The 27,829-nt window shown below is 40.1% G+C and overlaps 1 protein-coding gene across 1 annotated transcript; it reads left to right on the top strand.

Annotated features, from left to right (window-relative positions):
* Positions 1-310: 310 nt before the first annotated feature.
* Positions 311-27,590, top strand: LOC129100897 (ras GTPase-activating protein 1-like). Its single transcript, XM_054610436.1, is given in 26 exon segments — positions 311-1,154; positions 1,156-1,517; positions 15,489-15,641; positions 17,755-17,890; positions 19,151-19,221; positions 20,028-20,145; positions 20,470-20,501; positions 20,803-20,855; positions 21,041-21,191; positions 21,352-21,430; positions 21,832-21,955; positions 22,117-22,273; positions 22,448-22,535; positions 22,947-23,027; positions 23,847-24,004; positions 24,166-24,242; positions 24,364-24,536; positions 24,640-24,799; positions 25,081-25,223; positions 25,643-25,758; positions 25,893-25,979; positions 26,145-26,212; positions 26,305-26,393; positions 26,547-26,624; positions 26,708-26,842; positions 26,921-27,590. Coding segments are annotated over 26 exon segments (3,108 nt in total). The 5' UTR covers positions 311-1,019; the 3' UTR covers positions 27,005-27,590.
* Positions 27,591-27,829: the final 239 nt, after the last annotated feature.

Raw genomic sequence — 27,829 nt, 5'->3', positions numbered from 1 at the left:
AGTTATAAAAATAGTTGAAATAGTTGTTTTTTTTCTCTGTCTGTAAATATAATATTTCAGTTATTGTTGTTTTTTCTATCTTATTTATAATCTTGTTTTATTTTATTTTATTTTTTTATCTTATATGTCTTATATTATATTATATTATATTATATTATCTTATCTTATCTTTAGCAGATGCTTTTATCCAAAGCAACTTACAATAAGTTTTTTCTTTCTTTTTTCTTTTAACCTACTCTCTGACCCTCTTAGTGACCATGAAGCTGTATTTAGAGCAGTGTGATCACAGTCACATTGCTCACAGCACTGATTGAAGATGTCATGGATCGAACCAGGAGGGCCGCTCTGTGTTCGCTTGGTCGTGTCTGCTCCAGTGAGTGAAGAAGAGTGTGAGAGGGGAGGAGAGAAAGAGCAGCCAGCAGCAACACAGAAATAAATGCGAACTTAGAAACAATCATTTACTTTCACGAACATGGGAGTTTGCACAGACCAACCGGGGTCTCGGCGATAAGGTTTCGCTTGTGGACTCGTATCCCAGACGGCTGGAAACTTTCGAGAGCAAAGAAAACAACAACACTGGAAAAACAACACAACAGTGACAATAAAACAAGTGGTCTGCCCTGCGCCGAGGGTGAAGTCCGGACTAAATAACAGGAGAAACATCGGTAGATTGATATTCTAATTGTACATTTCTTACATGTTGGTTTTGGAGATAGTGTAACTTTAAACTCAGGAAACAATGAAGACATAACGAGGAGCAAGAACTCATCAAGTCTCCGGAGCTGCTAGCCATTAGCCGCTAGCGTTAGCTTAGCTTAGCTTGGCGAAGCTAACGCCCGCTAGTCCGGCCAAGCGAGCTAACGCTAGCTCGTCGGCTAACGTTAGCTTGGCTAGCTCGTTTTGAGAAACTTTTTGGTGTTGTTTCCACAGAAGCCCAAAACACTGAAGGAGTTGTGTGAGGACAGAGGGGAAGGGCAGGTTCCCTTCTGGGCTTTCCCCCCTCTACGTGGTGTCCTAATATGATGGCTACGGAGGTCAGCAGCGAGGATACGGGCTCGGTGACGGGGGTGGTGGCAGGCGGAGGAGGCCCGGAGACGGCCCCTTTATCCTTCTGTCCCAAGTCCAGCAGAGTGCGAGATTTGGGACCAGGACCAGGGTCCAGGTCTCCGCCAACACTCAAACCCCTTTCAGGACTCACTTCCCGACATGACCTACCCGGTGTCCAGTGGGGACATGGTTGGATCAGTGCTTTCTGCAACAGGGAGTGGCGGAGCAGGAGGTGGAGGTGGACATTCAAGTTGCTCTTCTCCCACTTCGGAGGGTCCAGCTAGTCGGGTTTCACCCACATCAACAGGCCCGGATGGACCAGGTGACTTCACCCCACTGCCACCACCTCCTCCTCCACCTCCAGGCTGTGGGGTGCCCGGTGGCCCTATGGATGAAAGCGACATGCAGGATGGACCGGAATACGAGGAGGAAGAGGTGATGTTCCCCCTCTCTGCTCCTCCTACGAACCAGTAAGTATACTCAGATAATAATAATAATAATAAAAAACAGGTCTTGTTCATTGATACCTGTAAATCAACACGTTCAAGCATCCTGTTGTTCTTATTGTGTTCACTTCCTTCCTGCTGTCACACACGTGAGGTCTGAATTTGACTTATTGTTGACTCCTGCAGGTTTAAAGAGTGTCTTGTGCTACATTACATTACATTACATTTACATTACAGTCATTTAGCAGACGCTTTTATCCAAAGCGACTTACAATGAGTGTATTCAACATAGGTATTCAAGAGAACTACTAACTAGTCACCAGAAGTCATAAGTGCATCTCCTTTCTTAAACAAGCATCTAAGAGCATAAACCAGAGCAAAAGTACAGTGCAGAAACAAACTAATACGAATACAACAAGTGCAACAAACTAATACGAATACAACAAGTGCAACAAACTAATACGAATGCAATAAGTGCTACGAGGAAGGCTCAGGGTAGTACTTCTTGAAGAGGTGAGTTTTCAGCCTACGCCAAAAGATGGGCAGCGACTCTGCTGTGGGAGCTATCATCAGTTATGACCAACATCTTCATCTTCGGCACGCACAGTATTGACGATTGTGTGCATATGTTTACAATTAACACCATGAGCCTTAAAATGACATTGAGAGCTAATTTTTTTAGGCAGTATTGCCATGAAGGAAAAGTTTGAGGAGGCAGCGAAAGAGAAGTGGTTCGATGAAGAGTTGCAGGTGACAAGTGCTGACTTTACGCTAAGTGAGGTCAGTGCATGTCATCTAGGTAAGCAGCAACTATATATATATATATATATATGCCTTTCCTGTTGTATCAAAAAGAGTTGTGTTATGCCTGAATCATGGGCTCTGTATGGAGTTCACATGGGTCAAGGTTCTGGGAACACCTACATCTATAGGGGAGGCACAGATCCGGCCCAGTCAACTTTGTTTTTACAATACTCTATACTCTTAATACACCAAATTCTTCAGCAATTATCCCTTTTACATTTTTAATTTAGAGGAAGTTTAATGTCACACTAGAGCCGATAAGACCTGTTAGTACGGCCCTGTAGTTATTTTCAAGAAGTATTTTGTGCTAATATGCTACATGGGAAATAGAGATGGGCGTGTAGAGAAAAAGCTAGTCATCCGTCTTATTGGACATTATGCATGAGAAATATTTTGTTTGTGTTTTTAAGTGAGATAAGCATAAAACAAAGCATATGTTAACTTTTTTTATTGAGAGAGGGAAATGCATCATATGCATTGTATTTTAGCATTGCATCTCTAATCATAGGAATTTCTATGAATTTATCAGGCATGCACAAACGCGTGTGAGTGTGTGCTGGTGTTGTAACAGCCTAAATACGGCCCTCCCATTTGTTTCAGTCTCATTAGAGAACTGCTGAGCTTTGTCATTTCTGGCGCTCGTACTGTAAGAAATGGAAGTGAGTGGACCTGGAGTGTGGATTCAGCTCTTCTTCAAGGAGCCATCCTTTATCTCCCTGTCAGAATACAGATGAAGGCGAGCATTTCACCAGTCTTGCCTGTACTGGTAATGAACCCCTAAATGGAACAGCATTTGAATCCAATGTCTTACACATAGTACTACTGTGGATGTAGTTGTTTTTCCTAGGCAGACTTCCTCATGTGTTTGCACTTGAATTTCAGTTTATCAACTTGCAGGGTTGCCAGTTATGCAGTGGAACAGTTGTCACTTGTTCATGAATGGCATTGATTTTCTTTGGTGTTGCTTGATTCACAATGAGAGTCTTGTAGTCAAATATTTATCCGCCACATCCACTAACACGCATAACTTTACATGCTGGTGAGAGTCAATGTGAATCTACTCACGCTCTCACACTTGCCCCTGAGATGCTTTACTCCACCAAGTTATGCAAGGCTCATACGCAACACAAGCTTTTCATCTATATTGGGGTTTTGGTGAATTGCTTGTAGTGGTGAAGAATGCACTGGAAAGCTGGACCGCATTTTTTTTGTTAGTCATTAGTCTAGTCATTATTAGTGTGCAATTTCACATTATGTGTTGTGAAGTGTGTGAAGGTGCTCATCAAAATTAGGGCTTTCGAGGATGTCGATTTGTAAAAGGAAAGTGACAAAAAAAATCTGCTGTCATGTACTACTATCTTCTTTTTTTTTCTGGCTTCATTTTTGCAACTGGATGCACCAAACATCTGGTTAAAAAACATAGATGTCAATTGCTGCATGTTTAAACAGTTTATGAGTGGGCTCATCATGAGAACACCTGCCATTGGCAATATGAGCAAGGCCAGACACGGGCTTTACTTAGAGCTAGGCATACAGCCTTCATGTATCCTCTCCTCTGTTAGTGGAGGTTTCTCAATTACAGAGGAGTTATAAGGTGGGGCCATCGCCTTGAGATGATGACCCAGTTAAGGCGAGGGTCTGTCCCCCTTCAGGATTTGTCACTGATCCACTGTGATAGACGGGGCTGATATGTGCACCCTCTGCGAGGTTACTGTCTCATCCAGTCGTGCTATCTTGACAGATGATGCCTAATCTTATATACAGGAATTCTGGCAAATGTTTCATAGTCATGGACGCAGCTCATAGGTTTGGCTTGGAGGCAACGTAGTGAATCTCATGGCCAAATTGATGACATAAAATTAACTTATCTTGAGTCACATAATGTATGTGAACATCCAATCTATGTCTAATACAAGAAATGCTTCTTCTTTTTTTTTGTCGTAATGGACTTTTTCTTTCATTGAGTCTATAATAGCATATGCCAGTGGCAAATATACCATTGGCAGGAGAGGGTGTTGCATTCTCAACTGACTACCCTGAATGAATCTGAATTTAACCTTGTTCTTTCAGCTGTGTAGCTAGCTGTGTAATCGGGCTCCAAGACTGATCTTGTATTCCTTTGAGTTATGTTAGCAGCCTGCGAAGTACATGTTGGAAGAGTGATGGTGGAAAACTTCCACACCGTTGGAAGTGGTCCCACTGTGTGTTGCACAGTGACGGTGAAAGCTAAACTTGGCACATTTGCAGAGTGCAGTAGAGTGAAAATGTTTGTGAGAGCTACGGAAAGACAAACGGCAGTCACATTCACTCACGCCTCTGTGCAACAGTCATTCATTTATAAACAATTGCTGCAGCAATGCCATAAGAATTTCACACCAATGATAGTTTAACGAAAAGGCAAGAGTGAAGATGTCAGGTGGCCCGAACAGAGTGCGTTCGTGCTGCCATTTGAAACCTTCGGCCCAGTGCATGAGCTTAAACAAACAGCACGTTGGGAAATTAGTCGTTGCTTTTGAGTTTCCACGAAGATTAGTGAGGATTTTAAATTATAAAGGGTTTCCCCGAGGAGGTGGTGGTAGGATGAAGGAGAAAAAACAAGGGAAAGAAAGGATGGATTTGAGGAACAGTGGCTGTGTGAATGAGTTAAGCACTTGGCTGTTGAAACATCTCTCTAACGGCGGTGTTAATTAAGTAGCCACACTACCTAATTGCCCTTTGTTTAGGAAGGCAGAGACAGTGTAAACCTGAAATGGCACATGGATCATGTCACATAGCTTAACATGTATATTCCCTGGTGGAAATGGTTCCAGCTAGCCAAAATGTTACAGCACCTTTTTAACAAAGCATGGTCTTATTAATGGAATTGGATCAGTCTTTGCACAGTTTTGATGACGGGTGAGCCCAGCAATTAGTAATAAGCCTGTAATATCCCGTACATTTTTGAAATTACTGCAATACTCCTGGCTGAAAAAGTTACATACTGCAGATTATATGGAACTGTGTTTGCATCTTGTTGCACAACTGCCCCTTCAGTCTTGCAACTCTTATAGTGAAGGATGCACATGCTTAGGGTTGTTTCACTAGACCCCACTGATTGAAATACCAGTCCCACTGTTAGGTCTTTGCAGTGGATTGATAAGGCAAAGCCTATGGTTACCATGCATTTTCACTGTGTTACGCAACGTCCTGTCATGCCCTTCTAATACCCACACTGCCCTGCCTTTTCTCTCCTACATCCTGTTTTCAAGATTACTGAGCCACTCATTGTGGCCTTAACAGGATCTTCAGAAGCATTTCAGTTGTGTTTGACAATACCCAGGATTTTTGTTTGAATGACTCCACATTACTTAGTTGTGCTGAATAATACGTTGTTTTTTTTTGCATAGAACATTTTACAGTGCCAGATTAATGTTAAGTACCATAGTCAACAAGCAGGACTTCCTGCAAAACAAGTATAATAAAGGTTTTTCTTGTCATTGTTACTTGTACAAAAGGGCAGCCACATAACTGAAGGCACTTGTTGAACATTTCCATTTTATTGAGATGCGCTTTCTGACTCGTGGATGTTTGTATAAGTTACTCCACATTCAGTTTGACAAGAAATGATGGCTTGGAGTGCTTTCACACTTAACCTGTTCGGTTAGTTGAAAACAAACTGTGGTTGGTTTTCCCGGTTAAAACGGTTTGTTTAGGCTGGTGTTAAAGCTGTCAATCAAACCCTGATGCAGACTGAACAACCCGACCAAGACAGTCTGAAAAGGTTGTTTTCGATCAGCTTCCAAGCGGATTCTGTTCTGGTTCATTAATTGTGTGAAAGCAAACGAACAGAGCAGAGGATTTTATGATAGCAGCTATTTGATGTTGGCATGATTACAAAAGCTCAACCACTAATAAATCCATCTGCCGATTGTGAAATTTGTTGAGGAAGCAATCTTATTGGTCTACATTTCAGGCATGTATATGAGCACGTTAGTGTGGGTATTTCCTTGATTTATAGGTCTGTTAAAACAGCCGTGCTTGTGTCTGACTCTTTGTTCTTTATCATTTCATTCACTCCATTAAAAAGCATGTGACAGAGATCCCACAGTATTACGCCTTATGCACGTCTCTGTGCATTCCCCGATGTTCTCACTATGCGTTCCCACAAGCTATCTGGCAGCGCTGCAAGGGGGATTTTGTTTTCTAACATTATTTATCATCACATGCAGTTGATTTTCAGTTTACTAATACTACTTATTGTGGTTAAACAGATTATAAAACTCACGTTCACGAATCGTGTCACAGATCAGAGTCACAGATCGGATCACGGATTGGATCATCACAAAAGACGATAAGGGAGCTAATTTAGACACACTAATTTCCAATCATTTATTATCCATATTGACAGATACAGATCCCTTTGTTGTTTGATTATAGCAGCTTGTCTACAAGGCGCCAGACTTTCTTCCTAAAAACACACAATTCACATGATAAGGAATTAAAAGATTGTATTTTTATTGATTGAAACAAATCTTGTCATTAATAGTTTAAATGAACGCATCATAATGGAACTGAACAAAACTTTGTTCATTGGCAAATAGCGATGCTGCCATGGTTACCAGCTCTCCTCCAGTCAATTTAAACACAGATTGTTTGTTTACAATATAATATAATCAGAGGTTGGCTACTAGAAAAGTATAAATGCCGATGTCCTGATCACACATTTTACTGAATATTCGTGGATAACGATTGCCAGTTAAACTTTATTTCACACTGTGATGGTTAATGTTAAACTGTGTAACTAATCCACGGTTCACATGCGTACCAAACCGCGAGGGAGGAATCCGTACGGATCACGGATCGACACTGGTATAAATATACATAAATATACACGTTGGAAGCAAAAGCATTGAAGTGCTGCATATACTTCTGTCAGTTACCAGAATTGGATTTCCCCATGTGGGTCCTTTTAAGATGCTGGATGACAATCATTACAACTGTGCAATCAACAAGTTACCTTTCAATCTGTATAACTTTATGTTTACTTGGTTTGTTTGTAAAATGGCATTGTGAAAAGGAACTTGACCAGAACTAAAATGAAACGATGTATTGTTTTTTATTTGGCCTGGACTAAATCAACCAAACTACAGGTGTGAAAGCCTCCTTTAAATTATGCAGGAAGTGACGCTCCCACTTTTAGAAATCAAAAGCACGGGGGAAAATAGTGTTTGGGTAGATGACAGTGAAGCCTGTTATCACTGATGTAATGATGTTATTTCAGGGACGCTGATTCACAGCAGGAAAGGCAAGATGTCGGCTTTGGTCCCTGTGTGTCTGGCTGCTGGGGATGTGTATCGTTAGGATTTTATCGTTACTAGTATTCTTTCCGATACTGCTATTCGGTTTGGTTCCTTACTGATAGTCTTATTGGTTATTTTTCCATTTGGTCATTTTTCTGAGGAAAAAGACAATTAATTAGAAAATAATCTACACAGCTGCTCCCCTTATTAAGAACTATGTAATAACAACTCAATATACACTATCAGACTTATTAGTTTTTAATTAAATTCCTTTGACTGTTTAAAAGAGGTGTATGGCTTTGACAATAAACTGGGTAACAGATCTATGACGCTCATTCACCCTCTCCTGTGTCATCTTCCCTGTAGCTGATAGCATGAAGGAACTTGGGCTGGGCATTGGTAGAGGGAGGGGGTGTGGTCTGGGTCATGGCTGCAGTCTCAGCCTGACAATCTACAAAAAGTTCCCAAATCCTTAAATACAGTTGCCGCTAAACAATTAGCTAAGCAATTAGCTAAGCAATTATCTTTCAATTACTAGCCTGTTCTTAATATCAAACTCCGTATGATATCGCTAACGTTACCTGCAGTGGACGAGGATGAATGGCTGCTCGCCAAACATAACAATTTATGTTATGCGTGTTCGCCAAATGTTTTGATAAATAGCTGGTCTTATCAGCCTTACGTTTTATTGCATTTATGATAACGATAGTTCTCAGCATCTACTGAAGTCAAATGTAGCCACACTTTGTGTGTATGCATCTCCCACCTGAGCAAGGCGGGAGGTATGGATAGGGCTTTCCAATCTCTCTACATTTTAAGTCTGCCCCTGTGTGTTGCCATTCCCCTGCACTGACTGAGGCAGTCCATCGTGTGAAAAGCGAAAGAAAAATAATTCACAGCTGCTGTCAGGCCGCCGCAGCTCTCCACCATTTTCCATTGTGGAAACTTGAGTCCACAAATATGAGTAAATGGTTAAGGGATCAAAACCTGGTTGGTTAGTGCATAAACCCACACTGTGTTTTCATTAAAAGCTCTAGCGATCATTTACTGAAAGAATGCTTGGTGTGAAGTTGAAACCAGTTTGAAATTTTGAGGGTGAGCGAGGATTATTTCGTTGTGTGTTTTAATCTTTAAGCAAAGTTGAAGCCAGGTGTATATAAAGTACTCTATAAGGCCAGTGACGGTCAGAAGGTTGTGCGATTTGTTTCCACTAATGCCCGTCTGTGTATTTGAGGGATCATGGGCAGCACATAAATGGGTATCCATTCATAAGATGCCACTCCCTACCCTTGCTGTCCCACTGCTTCAAAAACCAATAGGCAGCATGCTCGTGATGCGTGGCTTTATGAGAGAGAGAGAGAGCGAGAGAGAGCGAGAGAGAGATGAAGTGGGAGCAAAGGACTAGTTTGCCTCAGTTTCTGAAAATCTAAAGGATAACGGAACCAGACATTGGTTTTCCAATTATTATTATTATTATTTTTAAATTAGTTATCACAACTTAGTGCACGTGCCTCTCTGTGTCCTCCTGTTCATTCATTGACACTAGTGACGGGAGATGACTGTATCAGGGCGGCAGCAGGGTCACATCATCATCATGCCTTGTACGGATTTAGAGCTACCTTTGCTCGGCTTTCCACTTTGGAGTTCACAGTTTTTGCCTGGCCGGCAGCAGTATCAGTGGAGCAGGTGCACCTTGTGAGACCATAGGATACAGGAGGGAGATGCAGCAGAGGGCGAACTCGGCGTAAGTGGGGCATCAAATCACCCCTCACCTCTTAGCTTGCCTCCCCAACAACAGGCGGGCAGAAAGAGCTGATAACTACTGCTTATGAACTGTTTTTTAAAATGTATTTTAGGTGTCAGATTTCATTGTAGTTAATAATACTGTTATTTAAAAGGGAAATCGGAGATGGTGTGTGTGTGTAGTTTATTAATTTAGTATTATGCAGAGGACTTTATTCTACATGAGATCGGTCAGCCAACTGTGATCATCTGACGTTTCAGTTGTAATATCACAGGAAATCTACGATAGATGTTTTTGTGTCCTTAATGTTTTGCTTGGAAAAGTGTTAACTAGATAGCCAAACACTGATAATGGCATAATGTGCCTTATTTGTCTAATAATATAGTTCACAGATCTGACACACAGGAGTCAGGAAAGTTCCTATTACCTGTGTAACTACCTGGTAATACGTGAGATTAATTGAGTATAGTGGTTCTGTTTCAGAAAGTAAGTGTTTACACGGCATTCAATTTGTGTGTAGAAAACATGTTGTACTCGATATCCCCTTAAAAAAGCCGGCAGCTCCACTGAGCTGCGTCGGTAATGTACTGTAATGCAATGTTTCATCCATTTTGATACTGATGAGGGCTGACAGTACGTCTGTGGAGATGTTTGAGGACAGCTGCATCTATTGAGACAGAAGAAGATGAAGGGAAGAGACATGAACTGAAGCGAAAGAGTTCATAAAAGAGCTTAATGAGAGACAGACAGACTGAGAGACAGACTGAGAGACAGACAGACAGACAGACAGACAGACAGACAGACAGACAGACAGACAGACAGACAGACAGACAGACAGACAAGGTCCAACGAACTCAAGTCACAGCAATCTGTCCTGTTAGTCTGGTTGCCCCGAGAGACTTGGCTCCAGCAAACCAAAATGAGGTTTTTCTAGCATATGGTAACAGTAAAGCTGTACATAAAGTGGATGGGCACAAATAGAAGACTGTTTGTTCACCTGAAGTCTTAATGTTGGTATTCATGGCAGTTAAAAAAATGCCTAATGCTTATTAAATGATTAAGTACTGCCCAACATACTATAAGGTATCATTAATATGTTAAAAATAGTCATGCTTAAAGGATTTTGGTCAGTAGACTATGATGCCGTGTCCTGGTTATAATCCTTGAGTTTATTTATACAAATTTCCGTTTTGTCTGTTAATACATTAACTGTTTCCTATTGAATTAAAACACCAATTACATACACGCATGAAATGCCCTCACATATGCCCATACAAATTAGACGAGTTGTGTCCCATTCTGTTTCAGAACCTGATCACAGGTTTACAGATTACATTATATGAATATTCATACAAGTAAATTATTTGAATTTATAAATTGTGGGCAGTGTGGGAATAGCGCTTCTCTCTTTCTGCAAAATATTTAGTTTGGTCATCTTTGTGCAGTTTGATTCTTTCACTTAAATATCTCTCATTCCAGCTGTAAGAATAAATCTTAACTCTTCACTCTGCGCTTTCTGTGGCTTCATGGTGCCACTTCAAGGTTGTACTTTCTAAATCAAAAGCTATAAACTGTGAGAAAACCACAGTGAGGGTTTATGTGGCTCGACACTTCTGGCGTAATCTACAAATAGAACGTCACTCTTGTCTTTGTCGGAGCTCTTGTGATGCAATTTTTTTTCCACGGCATTCAGCCTTAAAATGTAGCCAGAAGGATTGTATACACAATAAATCATGCTGCCATGCTTGCTGGAGCCTAAGCCCTGTATTTTGGCGTCATGCCCAAGCTCACTAGGCTTGGGCATGTTCAATTTAGGCAGTGCACAGTAATATTGTTCTCGACAGCATGACACAATTTGCCGGACTATGCATAAAACTTAACATACTAACAACCATGCTCACAGGAACAGCTGAAATGATTGCCTATGGCGCTTGTCTCCCAATACAGTGATTTAAATGGTTGTCTGGTGTGAAAGTTAAGTTTGGGATGTGAGCATTGGAGGACATTGTCGGTAACTCCTCTCGCTCAAACCACCTCAGAAGTTTGAAACATCATTTTTTGTGGTGTCATTAAAAGGTAATCTGACTTGGTTGGTACGGAAAATACAGTAAGCTGCCGTGCGTGCGAGTTGCCTCAATTGCATGCATTAAGATCAATCCATTTGTTTCAGTTAATCTGTTATAGTTTACTTTGCGGGAACTGGATGCAGAGAGATGAATGCCTTTTACTCTGAGTGGAGTGTCGATAGAGGAGAGAACCAGGACGTCACTGTGCTGCTCGCTGTTCATGTTCTGACATGACGGGGCATTCCTCAAGCTGATAGTAGCACTGTATCCTATCACTGTATCCTATGTATCCTCTCACTGTATCCTATGACTGTATCCTATCACTGTATCCTATGTATCCTCTCACTGTATCCTATCACTGTATCCTATGTATCCTCTCACTGTATCCTATGACTGTATCCTATCACTGTATCCTATGTATCCTCTCACTGTATCCTATCACTGTATCCTATGTATCCTCTCACTGTATCCTATCACTCCATCATGGCTTATGCTCATAATAGTCGTAACACCCTTCCTGCCTGCTTTTCACATCAGATCATGGACGGTGTAATTTAAGATTTTGAATATCATAGCTCGTATATAAAACTGCAGTAAACTTGAACTAAGTAGCTTTTTCCAAAAAGTGTGATGTACAATGCCAAGCATGTTTCGTTTCACAAAATTGAAAATACTAGTTAAAAACATTTTTTTTTAAATCCATATCTTCCCTGAAAGTTCAGACACTAGGACATTAGAGGTGTGTGTGTGTGTGCGTGTGCGTGTGCGTGTGCGTGTGTGTGTGTGTGTGTGTGTGTGTGTGTGTGTGTGTGTGTGTGTGTGTGTGTGTGTGTGTGTGTGTGTGTGTGTGTGTGTGTGTGTGTGTGTGTGTGTGTGTTGTGTGGTAAATATGTGAAATCAACCAGACTATGTAAGTAATGCAGATGACCTCAATGCACTCTCCAACAACAAAACCACATAGCTTAGGTTGCTATGGCAACCCAGAAAACATAGTGTACAGCTGTGAAGACAAAGAGGAATGCCATAGCTATAAAATATTTTGTTCAACAAACAAAAATACAACAAAGCAAGCCTCATCTAGCATGTAAACCAGCGGAAAGTTTGTTTGTGCAGAATAGAGATAATCAATACCGGATGAAAACATACCTTAGAAGACTGGTTTATGCAGTTTACGCACCTGCTTGATTTAACAACCCAGTGAATGACATAAAAAGGTCTCTATTTCCCCGTATATTTGAGGCATAAAGTGCTATATATCAAAGGTAACATTCAGGGAAGAACAGTATTAAAAATGTTCATTTGTGGGGTGGAAATCAGGTATATTAGGTTAGAAACCTTTTACATATTCAGCCTATTTGTGATGAAGTATGATAATAAAGGTGTTCTAGTTTATTTGTTCATGTTTTCTAATCTTAGGCACAATATTCTTAATAATTTATGTTAATGTCATCATCAGGTTTGAGCTTAGTTTGATTATATATAGTTTTATTATTCTTAAAATCATGAACTTAATTCTTGTGTGACACAAAAAAATCATCTTTTGGTAGTGACCCATGGGTTTAGGCCTGCTTGATTACTTTATAACGGTAACAATGCCCTTCATGGTTGTGTAAAATGAGTAGCAGTAGTGATTTGTACATTTTTTTTTAAAGCCCTTATTTTTTTAGTAATCTTAAAATAAACATTTAGCTAATCTGTTGAGTTGCTTCCAGTCTTGCACTTTTAACCTTCCTGTACTTAAGTTTGCACACAGATGTTACACTTGGGACTTGGTAAGACTTTGTGTGGTGGATAACTTTTTTTTTCTTTTCATAGTACCTTTTGTAGATTTTCACCTGCAACTTTAAACAGCCCAAAATAGGCCAGCTGATGCCGTTTAACCCACAGCCTAACCCTCAGCAACAGCAGCAGGCTGTCAGGCAGAACGATTCACAGCCTCAGGGAGTTTATCAGTTTGAATCAACATTTTGCTGGATATTAGCAAAAAAATATATCAATATATATATATATATATATATATATATATAGAAACAGTTTGTTTGAAAAAATGTGTTTTTGTAGTTGCATGCTCTCACAGGCCTGCATAGTTCACTATTGAAGCACCACAATGATACCCAAAAAGTTCACTATTGAAGCACCACAATGATACCCAAAAACGTTCTATTTTGTTTCATGCATGTGCAGCAGCGCAAAGGGGCTTGGTGAGAGAGAATATCATTTGGAGGGTGTGGTAAAAAATAAATACTCGGCCTGTCCCATCACTGTACTATTACTTTGACACAGCTGTGCCAGTCACAGAGACGCATGACGACAGCTCAACAGATGCCCAATTGGCCTCTTCAGGAAGTTACGTTCCTGTTTGGATGGTGCAGCATCACATTTCTGCAGTTAAAGGCAGATAGCGTGTTTATTAAAAATTGTTTGGTGATGTCAGTTTATATGACCGCATCAATCCATTATTACTTAATTCATTCACTTTTCATTTCAAGAATGAATCATGCTGAAAATCTTTATTTTTTGTATTTTTTGGAAAGGATGCTGAGACGCACAGGATTAGTTAGAGCTGCTATCCATTATAATTGAGCTGTATGATTTGTGTAAAGAGGTTATTTTGTAGCAGCCAGGTGTAGTTGCATGTCCACTAATCAAGGTTAACACACTGTGCTCTGCTGCTGTAACAATAAGAACCTAGCTAGTCTGGTTTGTAGGATAGTGTGCCCAGCTCTTCTTTTTCCTGTTCTTCTCCTGCAGTCATCCTTCTTTTCGGTTTCATTGTTTAATTCTTCGTCAGTGTCATTTCCCCCTGTTTTCCAAGTCCTTTAAGGGCTGCTTGGCCCTACTCTCCAACTGCTCTCAATCGCCTGCTTAAATGCTCTTATCACCCAAATCCCCCTAAAGCCCCCTCACGGACACTTGACTCTCCCCTCCTCTTCAGCAGTCCTTCTCCAGCTTACTCCATGATAGCAGACTTCACCAGGTTTTCTTAACAAGTTGGGACCTTTACTCACCTCAACCAGATGGGAGTCCTTTAGGTCTCCTGTGAAAAGAGCTCCTGCAGCACCTAATTCATCTTTTCACTGCTGGATGTTTTTTTTCCAGTTCGAGAGGCACCAGTGGCCTAAATTTGGAAAAGTGTTTTAATGTTTTACCCCTGTTGGCGGGGCCCAGTCAAGTTCAGCCTCACCTGCTAAAAGCTTAACCAGTGTTGTTCCTGAGGCTTCTGTTTAATTCATAAAGCAGCAAGACTTTAATGGTGTGCTGGAAACTAAAATAAAAAAGCTTTGGATTTCCGTTTATTTGAGAATACTGCTCATTCTGTCTTGGTTGAACTCTGATGAAAGTAGGTAGTCAAATTTATTAGAGCTTCATATCTGAAATCGATTTCATTTTCTTTCAGTATTTTTTTTATTGGTCCTTTTACTTGTTTATTTTATTTATTTCTGTTCTGAAAATGAAAAGAAGCTCTCTGTTCACAAGGTTTAAGTGGAAATGTATGTCTGTCTTGATGTCAAAGACCTCAGATAACCTGATGAAGTGCTTATTCAAGTTTTGCGATTCTGAACAATTTGATTTGTTTTTTTATTTCTAGTTTTTTTAAAGCAGGACTATGGAGAACTCAAAATAATTTTGTTGTTCTATATCATTAGAAAGATGATAGATTTGTGTCCTTATTTTCTTGAAGTATTATGTATTGGGCTACATTTCTTTCATAAATGAACATGCCGTACTTGGTTTCTGGAACCTGTTGCCCATTCAAAACATAAATCTCCTCTTTCTCTTATTATGTTTACCTCAGGAGGTTGTTGCTTGTTTTGCCACAATTTGTGTATTAGCTGTAAGTGGTTTCTTTACATTTAACTGAAATTACATAAATAAATATTGTTATAGCATGATATTGCTATGTTTTATTGTGTTTAACATGTTCAGTCATTTTGCCCACCTCTACATAAATGTGATCAATCAAGCAGTTGGATTTATGTTCTATTTAATGCTCAACAGAAATGTGTATTTCCCTGCTAAACAGACTTGAATCTAAATATAGTTTGAACTAACGCACCATCTGCCACTCGTCCTCATGATTTCCTTCTCCTCTCTATCTCAGGTGGTACCATGGCAAGCTAGACCGAACCATTGCTGAGGAGCGGCTGCGACAGGCCAGGAACCCTGGCAGCTACCTCATCAGGGAGAGTGACCGCCGGCCCGGTTCCTTTGTCCTGTCTTTCCTCAGTGTGACCAATGTCGTCAACCATTTCAGGTACGACAGAGTACATGCAACAAGCAGAAATAACTTCATCTCAGTGATAGGCCAAGTTTAAATTTGCAGTCAGTCTAAATGTTTAGTGCCTTAGGAAGAAGTTGTTGGTCCCATTGCAAATTATTAAGCATGTTTGCAGTTCCTTTTTTCAGGGATGTAACCTTATTTGACCCGACTTGGCCTACACAATGCTGACTAAGTGTTTGTCCAATAAACATTTGTTTTTCCATTGATGCTATAATTTACCTAGGAAACCAAAAGGATAATGTGAGGATCCCCAAGGTGTCATCTGTGTTTACCATGCCAGTTATAGACGATACAATGGGTTAGCTGACCTGTCTAGCATACCCTACAACTGAGAGAGCTTTGTGGTTGGAATAACCAGAAAAGTTTGGTCTGACATGAACTGTTGTATCTCTGTTCTCTATAGAGTCCTTATAATAGGTGAAATATAACCCACTGGTATTTTACAATAAGCCAGCAACATGCCACCCTCAAGCAGAAGATAAGGATATGGGAAGTACAGAAGTTATTTATTACATTCTAACGAAAAAGGGCAGAGAGCCATAGAAACCGCAGCAATAGAGCAACCTCAGAGATGAGCTGATAATCATTTAGGTTTAAAAAAAGTGGTTTCTGGTGCCATTGTTGACCAGCTCAGCTCATTTGTGTCACAGTCATTCAAACAGACACAGTGCAAAGCTTGAGAACAATGTTTTTATGTGTATCAACCAGCACACTTAGATGTCTGCTGAAACCCATGACTCTGCATGTGTAGCGTGACGCAGAAGACTTCTGTGTGTGTGGTTGGACCTGAAGTAAAAGAATGAAGAAGGCACACTTGTCTAGCAAACGATACCTTGGGGTATTTAACATTATAGTCAATAAAAAAAGTCAATAAAAAAAGTAAGTAAGTAAAAAGAGTAGGCATAACAAATTACGCTCCCTTTCAATGGATATGTCATAATCAGTAGTAGTATACGTTTACCCTGCAGCTCACACATAAAAGGTGAAAATGTGCTCTTTCCGATCAAGAGCAAACAATGTGACATCCTCTACTTACTTATTTACTTATACATTTTTTTTAGCTTTTTAAATGTGGTTTACTCAAAGATGGGGTTTGATAAAGTGGAAGCATTTATTATAGATCAATAAGCATGCTACTGAAAATAACATTTGGGGTTTACAGGTAGCACCCAGGTTTCAGCGTTCCTTGGTGTGTGTTTGCTACCAACTATAAGTGCTTAAAGACTCAATGTGGGGATGTGGTCAGTGTCCTTTATTGGCGCATCTGCCCAGTACATTGTGCTGTTTTTGGCTAAACTGTAATTTCGTAACATTTTACAGTACTTCCTGCTACTACTCTACTGCTCATGCTTGAGCCGTTGGTCCTTATTTTACGCTCGAGAAAGCAAAATGGTTTGTGCTCTGAAAAATTGTGGGCATTTCCTCCAGAAAATGCACTTCTCTAATTAAGTAACAATGACATCATCTACTTGACTCACGTCGATTTAGTGTGGAGCCATGATGTCATTGATGCTGGGAAGAGATAGCCCTTTTGTAAGGGAATTATGAACAAAAGGTTAATTGCGTGACACCTACACTTCAAAAGGTTGATGTTCTTAGATTGTGCACGCAGCAAATGAGTAATCACACAAGTGCATTTGTAATAAACCCTCAATCAAAGATCCACTCAACTGATGAGCAGAGGCTTAGGATTAGAGACTCTCCAATGGGATATGGTTTAGAGCAGTACTTGTATCATACCATTGTAATCATTCGCTGATTTTCAGTCACAAATTACAAACATCCTGGCCATGATAGTTGGATTCAACAGGAAGACGTCCATCTCTCTCTTTCTCTAACTGTTTGAAATCCTCTTTAGATACATATTTACTATTTTCATTGAAGAATTGTGCCACAGATGCTTAGTTGTATGCTATATCTTAGTTTATATGTTGTGTTTCATCTGTGGTGTAGGAGCCCTGATGAAAATCAATGTTGACGCTGCCCAGTCAATATGGATAATTTCACTGTCAAATAAATCAAAGTTTCCTTCACTGAACAGACATTAACTGTGCTGTCTTTTATCATTATGTTTTTCTCGCAACAGGATAATCGCCATGTGTGGGGACTATTACATTGGTGGGCGGCGGTTCTCTTCTCTATCAGACCTGATTGGTTACTACAGCTATGTGTCATGCCTGCTAAAGGGAGAGAAACTGCTATCGCCAGTGGCGCCCCCTGAGGTAAGACTGACTCCAAGGCTGGGAGTATACAGTATGTTATAATACTACATGTTAAAGGTCAACTCTGGTATATTTGAAACTTTGCAGCATTCCCCTCCAATTTTACATAATTCTTAACTCTTTATTGCTTGATTGTTTTTTCCTCTGCAAATTACACCTTGTCTAAAAAATACGAGGTATTCCCAGTAGGTAATTCTATAAGATTTGAGCTTAAATTGTTTTATATAAAATATTGCCTTTATCTTTAATTTTTGAGGGTTACATCCACACTAATACATTTTTTCTTCGAAACAGGGTTTTAAAATAAAAACGATCTACTTTAACGCGGGTGTTTCAACATCGTTGAATTCAATCAATACTAAGACGCCTGAAAACAAATCATAATATTGCACAGGTGCCAGTGTAAACAGAAAGAAAACTTGGTTGTTTAGTTACAGAAAATAAAAGTATTGTAATTCTCTTTAATAATAAAAGTTCAGTCTTGATACGTAAGATCTTCCTGTATAATCTTCCTCTATATACTCAAACAGAAAGGTTTTGTGGAAAAAAAACAACACGTTTCATTTTTCAAACTTAGTAACAAGGTTGCAGGACTTGCTCTATCTCTCTCTCTCTCACACACACGTCAAATTTACACACTCAAAAGTTTAGTTTCACTAGATTATGGGTGAATACATTTGTTCAACACACATCTTCTATTCGTTTTGGTAGCTTGTTGTTTTCAGCAATGGATCACTCTGACTAGTCTCCTGTGCTGTTTGAATTGGAATAGGAACTAACCTTTTCAGAGATCAAACAAAACGTAATATAAAACTTACCAAATTCATGCAAACACTGTAACAATCAACCGTGAGGTATACAAAACTAAGATTAATCCTCATGAAATGTTGTCTGGAAAAAGTACTTTAACCTGATTTAAATGTTTGAGGGTTGAAAGATGAGTGGAAGGTATTTAGCTCTTTGTGGTAACTTGAAGACAGCCATGATTTCTTTAATAAGCCACTTGCTCAATTTATAATGGCGTATTTTTTCACTTCTTCCTTTTTGCTCTTTTTCTTTTGCTTTCAGGCAGTATACAGAACTGTTTAAGGCAAAGCTGATGCTAATTACCTTTTTTTTAGTGGAGAGTGATATTTTCCAGAGGGAGTTGTAGTAGAATACTTGATTTTGTGGAGTAATTGGGGGATTTCACATGGATGTGGTTTTTGAACGTAAAGGCCAAGAATGGGAGTTTTATTCTTTGTGTGCATGTTTCCACAGCCTGTAGAAGACAGGAGGAGAGTTAGGGCCATACTACCATACACCAAAGTGCCAGATACTGATGAGATCAGGTAAGTCTTTGTTTGTAACTATCCACAAGATACTACTTGTTGTTTATTTTGTGTTTTATTTTACCTTTATTTAACCAGATAAGTCAATTGAGAAACATTTCTCATTTACAATGACTGCCTGGCCAAAAACTTGTAGTCTAACATTTTCATATCCATCCAGTCGTATTCTCATAATTGTGATCTACAATCTTTGAGACACAGACAATACCTGATGATTCCCTGGGTTTAAAAAATATAGTATTTGATTGTATTTCTCCCAAATAGCAGCCTAGTAATCCTTAGATTTATTTTTTTTGGCATGTCACAGGCATGCTCTTCCTCTCACAGCAGCCTGGAAAGCACATCGTCTGACTTGTTGTTGAAAAACAGACTTGCCCCTGTCATTAAGCTGCAGTAGGCACACTTACTGATTATCCCAGCTATCCCCGATTTCCTAAATCTGATCAACATCTGTCTAAAGTCAACCTCAACGATGAGTCTGCCAGGAAGCCACTGGCTTAAAGGAGTAGACAGACATTCAATTACCTTCAATGTGATGAGTCAGAGGAGACACCTGCTGGTAGTGCTCTGCTATTACAATGTGTACCAAACAGACAGCAGACAGTTTCTTTATTTCACATTATCCAGATTACAATGCCTCGACAGAGCAAAAGTGTGACAGTGAGAGTTGGGTTTGTCATATTATAACAACATATTTATCGCAGAGCTTACAGTCTTTATTGTTTTGCCTTATTCCTGCAATCTGCTTAATGTCACAATGGTATCACTTTCTCTTAATGCCCGTTTTGACTTACTTGTATCTTCAGCTTCCTGAAAGGGGACATGTTTATTGTTCTCAATGAACTGGATGACGGCTGGATGTGGGTGACCAATGTTCGCACAGAGGAGCAGGGCCTCATTGTGGAGGATCTGGTGGAGGAGGTGGTAAGTACAGCACACGATGTGAGGGTTATGTCTATTTCTTTAGAAGATCTGTATCAAAACATCAAAGAAAATTATAAGGAATAAAGACAAAATTATGATTTGCATCTGCACATTACACTCTGTGGATCAAAGGAAACCAAAATGAGATGACTACAGTATATCATACCAAAATGGCATTAGCTTAGCACCAAAGGTAGTGATATGATGTATGTATATATATATATATATACACAGCATAACAGTCCATAAATGTCACAAACACAGCACTCGTTGGTCAATTAGAGTTGGAGTTTTGACTTTTTTTGGTTTCTGATATTTTTTCAGGGACGGGAGGAGGATCCACATGAGGGAAAAGCGTAAGTTGTGTTGCACTGAACTCACTTTTATTACTAATCTGATCAATAGAAAAAATTTAAGCAGGATGTTAAGGTCCACATGCGTACTTTTCTCTTAAGATATGATTATCTGTGATGCTGCACTTATTAGTCAACAGGATATTATCTAACCTAGTCACTTCAGCCTCTATGCTAGCCTCAATTCACACAACCTAGTTTGCTTTGTAAGAAGGTTCTACTGTATGTCTGCTGTTTGTTGATTGAGTTCATTTAATTGTATGCCCCTCTCTTTCCTGTTGCTCTCATTCAATCTCCTGAACAGCTGGTATCATGGAAAGATCACCAAGCAAGAGGCCTACAACCTGCTGATGACAGGTACCATTCCTCTTTGCCTTTTTTAGGCGAGCATTATTAATCACTTGCTACCTTGTCATGCGTTCAGTTTGTCAGAAATAAGTTATGAACATCGAAGTCCATTTATCAAAATATATTGCTGAGCATGCACTAAAACCTTCTCCTTCTTACTCGTTCTGATTCTTTCTTCCCCTCTCATTTTGCAGTTGGCCAGGTGTGCGGTTTTCTAGTCCGACCATCAGACAACACACCTGGGGACTACTCCCTCTTTTTTCGCACCAATGAAAACATCCAAAGGTTTAAGATCTCCCCCACTCCCAACAATCAGTACATGATGGGGGGGAGGTACTACAACAGGTACGTTTGACAAAGTGCCTGCCTGTTACAACATAATAATATCAAGAAAGATGAAATGCCTATGTAACGTTTTAGAAGTTGCAGCTAGCCTATAATGTGTATTTTGACTTACAATTACTGATATGCTGGATCTGGTTTGCTCTCACTCTCTCACTTGCAGTGTTGATGACATCATCGACCATTACAAGAAAGAGCAGATTGTTGAGGGCTACAACCTGAAAGAGCCAGTTTCAGTGCAGGTTGGTACAAATGTATTTAAGCATTATTGAGCCTGTTTGACGTTATCTGTTTTACCTAATGGAATTACTTTTGACAATTAAAGGAGTTTGATAAGACTTAAATGCTCACATTTCTAACATGTTTATTGCCATGCAGAGTATCCAAATACTGATGTAAACACATACCAGTTAAGACAAAGCGTAAATCCTGAGTGCCAGTGTAGTTGAACTGTAAATGTATATTCTAAAGGAAATATATTGCATCAGACATTTTCCTGTTTGTTTTTCCTCAAAATCTAGAACATCTCTCTGGGGCAGCAGATATAGCACTCAATTTAAGTATTGTTATGTAAGCTGCCCCTTTCAATGGAATTGATTTGATGGTTGTGTGATGGTTTGATCTGTTTGTGTATTTACCATAGCACCAGGAACAAGTTCTTAGTGACACAGTGGATGGGAGAGAAATTTATAACACTATCAGACGGAAAACAAAAGACGCTTTCTACAAAAACATTGTCAAGAAAGGCTACCTCCAGTTCAACAAAGGTAAGTGTGACATCTGTCTTGTATAGCATTTTAACAAGGACTTTCATCAGCCCCCTTGTAATATCATGAATACTAACTTCCCTATCTTGTCTTGTGGTCATGTAAGTCAGGATCTACAATTATAATTACTAATCATTTTTAATGATTCCTGTCCCTTTCAGGCAAAGGCAAAAGATGGAAGAACCTTTACTTTATCCTGGAGGGTAACGATGCCCAGCTCATCTACTTTGAGAGCGAAAAGAGAGCCACCAAACCCAAAGGGCTGATCGACCTAAGTGTGTGCTCCGTGTATGGTGTGCATGACAGTCTGTTTGGCAGGTGAGATGTTAAAAAAAATGCTCTTAGTTAAATTCAATAAAGCCGGCAGGAATCCCTGTCCCTCAGCTCTCAATGAGCTTCCCAGACACCACATGAAAAGTCATATCTTTAAAACGATGTATCATATTGTACAAAGTAATTAATAATCTTCTTTCTTCCTTTATATTTTTTCAGGCCACACTGTTTCCAGATTGTTGTACAGCACTTTAGTGAGGAACAGTATATATTCTACTTTGCGGGGGAGTCTCCAGAGCAGGCACAGGTAATAAGAGGGTCAGCAGCACCCTAACACTGATACCTGTCTCATCAACAGGGTAGGAGCAGTGCACATCTGTTTCAATGCGTTTAAAATGAGTCCAAAAAACTATAAGTTTTTGCTCTGTTTCGAAAAATGACTCTAAACGCTGCAAACTGCTCCTGTTATTTAGAAAAGGAAAATACATTTGCAACCTGAACTGGTTCTTCATCAGATACAGAGGTACACTGGGTAGTTTGGTACAGTGGTAATCAGACCTATGTATGTGACAAAGAACCAGTCCTTTTTATTTTGAAAGACACAGAAAAGTACAAAACGTGTGAACAGTTTACAGTGTTGTGAGTTCTTCCAGAGACAGAGCTCATGACCACAGTGTTTTAAAATGTTCTGACAGTGTTCTTTTATATTTTTTTGCAGGATTGGATGAAATGCCTTCAAACTTTCTGCAGTAACTTAAGGAAAACCACTCAGCCGACTACTAACAAAAGGCTCAGACAGGTACATATTCCATCAGCCATTAGTGTGTGTTCATAAAGACAACGTAGTAACAGTAGGTGATCAAATCTAACAAGCCAGTAAAGAAAGTATTTATCATTCATGCGTAAGTTCACCAGCACTGAATAACTGTAAAATTAGAAGTTCAGAATTAATACGTATTGAGCACTATAACTATACCACTATAACAGGGTCACACAGAAGGGCTTCACCAATTTCAATATCTAAATCAGGGATTTTTTTTACTTAAACAAACACAAGAAAAGACCAGGGGACCTTTAGTAGTTCTAGGTCAGTGTACTGCCATTGTAAGAAAATGTAATTGTGTTACTGCATAATTTCACCATTCCCACACTTTGCTCAACCTAAATTATCAATTTGAAAGCTTCATGCCTGGCGATACCTTAAACATGTTTTGTTTTACTTTCAAATGCAATTCATAAGGTTTATTTTTAGTTAATGACGTCTCTAGGTGGCTTATTAAACAAATGAGTAAAAAGCAATTCTCGGGTAAAAACCTGTGAAGGCTATGCATGTCGTACATTCTCTGTGGGACCAGACGTACAGATTTCCACTAGAAGCTTATTGTGAAGGGAAATCCTGGAGAAGACAGCAAGTGCAGATTGAATAACCGTCTCTAACTCGTGTTTTTTCATTATCAGAACTGTTCAGTTCATTTATTGTTTTCACTGGATTGTATATTTTTTTTAATTAAAACCTTGTTGAAAATGCTGAGCAATTATTGCAACCCGTTCATATATTTGTTATGTAATGCAAATGTGTGTTTCGTGGGCTGAATTGTTTTTCTCTTTCTTCTCCCAGGTGAGCAGCCTGGTGCTGTATGTGGAGGAGGCCCACAAGCTGCCAGTGAAGTATTTCGCCAGCCCTTACTGTAACATCTACCTGAACAGCGTCCAAGTGGCAAAAACGCACCCTAGGGAGGGGCAGAACCCCGTCTTCACAGAGGAGTTCATCTTTGAGTGAGTCTGTCACATATTTGTATGCATATTTTCCTGCCCTGGATTCTTCATCCCTCTGTATTTTATCCTCCTCACATTTCCAGCAATCCATCTTGCTAAGAAAAATAACATTTTCTATACTTGTTTACAGAATAACAAAATGCATGTATGTGTTGTTTCAGTGATTTGTCGAGTGAAATCAACCGATTTGAAATCAGCCTGAGCAACAAAACAAAAAAGAGCAAAGAAAGTGACATCTGTAAGTACATTTTTTTTTTTAAAACAAATATAAGTCTCTGCATTCAGCTCGTCTCCTTTCATTTCATTTCACAACTGACATCTCTCCTACCCTTTCACACCTCAATCTCTCTCCCTCTCAGTGTTCATGCGTTGCCAGCTGAACCGTCTGCAGAAGGGCCAGATGATTGATGAGTGGTTCCCTCTAAGCTCCCACGTGCCTCTAAAGGGCATCGAGCCAGGCTCTTTACGTGTACGTGCCCGCTACTCCATGGAGAAGATCATGCCCGAAGAGGAGTACAGCGAGTTCAAAGAGGTCTGAACCCCTGAAAAGTGGTTTGATTTTTGTCCATTTACTGTCCGCTTCTCTGTTATTCACTTAAAATGACAACGATATCCTTGTTGTGTGTCCTGTGCAGATGATCTTGCAGAAAGAGTTCCATGTTATCTATGCTTTGGCCAATGTGTGTGGTCAGGACCGCACTTTATTGGCAAGCCTCCTACTGCGGATCTTCAGACACGAGAAGGATGAAGCCCCTTTACTCAGGACACTCAATGACAGAGAGATTAACGTGGAAGGTAAGAAAGCAAGCAATAACAACAATAAAAACAATGTAGAAACTAATGGATAGCATTAATGTTGAATAAAATGTATACGTGTAAATGTTATGTAAACGGGTGCTGAAAGCTGCAATCCTTCTGTGTAGCAACACCTCAGTCTGCAGGGTTCTACAGGGTTCTACAGGGTTCTACAGGGTTCAGCTTTATTGTTTTGGTTTGTTCATCACTTCAGCTTAGAAATACCATGCGAGTGTGCACATACACTTGCATAACTTTTTCTGCTTGTGCACTACCACCAGATGAAGCCACAACATTATTCAGAGCGACCACACTGGCCAGCACACTGATGGAGCAGTACATGAAGGCCACAGCAACACCATTTGTCCACCACGCTCTCAAAGACACCATCCTCAAGATAATGGAGAGCAAACAATCCTGCGAGGTAAAGACTTACAAAGAGTTTTCTCTCATGCAAACAATAATACAAGTCCCTTAAGTATTTTTCCCTGCCTGTAGATGCAAATCAAAACACAGCATCGGCATGACCGAGGTCTCAAGGGTGCTGTGTGAGCCTTAGTTGCGATGAATATTTAAAAACACATAACTATGACCTATTGTTTTCTAAACTTTTCTTCTGTTAAAAATAAGAAATAACACAAATGCATTCATCAGTGGCTGATCCACATCTACAACTGATATAACATGCAACATGTGATGCATGTTACTGTCTAATAAGATTGGGAAACTATGATTTTTATAATCAATCATGCATTGTGGATTTGAATTTAATAATCTCAATTCATTATTTATTGTTTCTCTTACCTCCCTCCATTTCTTTCACTCTCCATCTTTGCTTTGAAGCTGAACCCTTCCAAACTGGAAAAGAATGAGGATGTGAACCTGAACCTCTCTCACCTCCTCAACATCCTGTCTGAGCTGGTGGAGAAGATCTTCATGGCTGCTGAGATCCTACCACCGTAAGAAACGAACCCACATTAGCTTACACACAGTGTTCTCCTGTGCTGTGGGTAGATCACTCAAACTGGCTTTAAAGAGAAATTCTATTAAACCTTAATTAAACAGTCTTTTTTCTCTTTGATGACCCGTTCAGGACATTGAGGTTCATCTATGGCTGTCTGCAGAAGTCTGTGCAGGAGAAGTGGCCTACTAACACCACCATGAGGACAAGAGTTGTAAGGTAAAGAAACACAAGTAATCCATGTTGGACACACTTCTTTTGAGAGATGAAAAGCCGTCAACGTATTCTTTGTCTGCGTTAACCGTCCATTAGTATTAAAGCTTTAGCGTGTTATTTAGTGCTTGTTCTTATTCAATTTTACTTACTTCAACCATCTTCTTCCAGTGGCTTTGTCTTTCTAAGACTGATCTGTCCTGCCATCCTCAACCCCAGACTGTTCAACATCATTGCTGGTGAGCATCTGTCAAAAAGCCCGCAAGAAGCCACCCGTTTGCCATGTGACATGTTACAGTGTGTGTTTTGTACTACCCCGCTCTTCCTGCAGACCCTCCATCTTCAGCAGCAGGCAGGACCCTCACACTGGTGGCTAAGTCTGTCCAGAACCTGGCCAACCTGGTGGAATTCGGTGCTAAGGTGTGGATTATGTACTTGAAACAATAGCATGCAGAAGAAATATCGTTTTGACAGTGGCTGTACATCATAGGAGTAATTTGCATTGGTAATTGTTACGTCTGACGTAAGTTGTGATAGACTTATTCTACAGATGTTTTCTCTATCCTGAACCAGGAACCCTACATGGAGGGTGTGAACCCTTTCATCAAAAACAACAAACACAGGATGATCATGTTTCTGGATGAGTTGGGGGTGAGTAACATTCTTTGCCCTTTGATCAAATCCTTGCCTACCCTGACTGCCATCTTATATCATTTATCCACTGTGTTTTTAAGAACGTCCCTGACCTCCCTGAAGCCACAGAGCACTTTAGGACGGATCTGTCCCGGGACCTGGCGGCGCTGCATGAGCTCTGTGTCACGCACTCAGACGAGCTCCGGACGCTGAGCAACGAGAGGGGGGCACAGCAGGTCCGAGTCTGACGATATGCAGAGTTTGATGGCGTTCTGTTTCAGAAGCTTTATCTAATTCCCGTTTCCCCTCTGCAGCACGTGTTGAAAAAGCTGCTGGCCATCACAGAGCTCCTCCAGCAGAAGCAGGCTCAGTATGCCATGTCCAACAGCAACAGGTAGTACTGCACTCCTCCTCTCCTCTCATCCTCCCATCCTCCCGTCAAGTCTCCTCCACCGGAGTGCAGCGCAGAGGAGACCTAGCATGCTCCACCCTCATCACCATGGCAACCCCTCCGTCATATCCTCCTCCAATCGTCCCGCCCATCCCCACCCACCTGCCATTTTGTCCCGTTCAACACCAGAGAGCTATGCAACGACCGACGCAGTACCTAAAAACATTAAAAACTAAATCAAACTTGCACCAGTGACTGACAGCTGTATGCTCATACAGGAAACATACTTTACCCTCAAACTGTGTTCACAATACTGACTTGGGTACATTTCATTCCCTTCATCATGAGGGCCAAATAGAAAGATCGCAAGAGTTCCTTTGTACCCACTATGTGTTCTGATAGCACAGGTTGCCAAAGTGTCCCCCCCCCCGCCTCAACCTGTTTTTTTGCTCAATATGAGGACACTGACATGAAGAAGCTAGTTCTCTCAGTCCCCTTTTCTTGTAACTGGATTATGAGCGATAAAGCTTTTTATACTGTAATTGACTGATTTATTTTAAGGTTGTGACAATATCCGCAAAGTGCTGAAACTAGCATTTCTGTCTATCTGTTCTTTCTTCTTCTTTGTTTTCTAGATCGAAACAAAGTTTTTCAGAAAAGTATGGTTATTTTATATTAAGAATAAATTCTCTTGCTGGAATCATGAGTATATAAGTGAGATGAGCTGAATTTTTTTTTTTTCCTCAGATTGTATCAGCTATTTTGATTATTTGGTCTTTCTTGAAACTTCTCAATGCCAGACAAGACACATAATCGCAGACACCAAGTAAAA

The sequence above is a fragment of the Anoplopoma fimbria genome, chromosome 13 (assembly GCF_027596085.1).
Source record: "Anoplopoma fimbria isolate UVic2021 breed Golden Eagle Sablefish chromosome 13, Afim_UVic_2022, whole genome shotgun sequence".
NCBI classification, from domain to species: Eukaryota; Metazoa; Chordata; class Actinopteri; order Perciformes; family Anoplopomatidae; genus Anoplopoma; species Anoplopoma fimbria.
The sequence above is the reverse complement of the archived record's forward strand: the minus strand, read 5'-3'. Positions and strand labels throughout refer to the sequence as shown.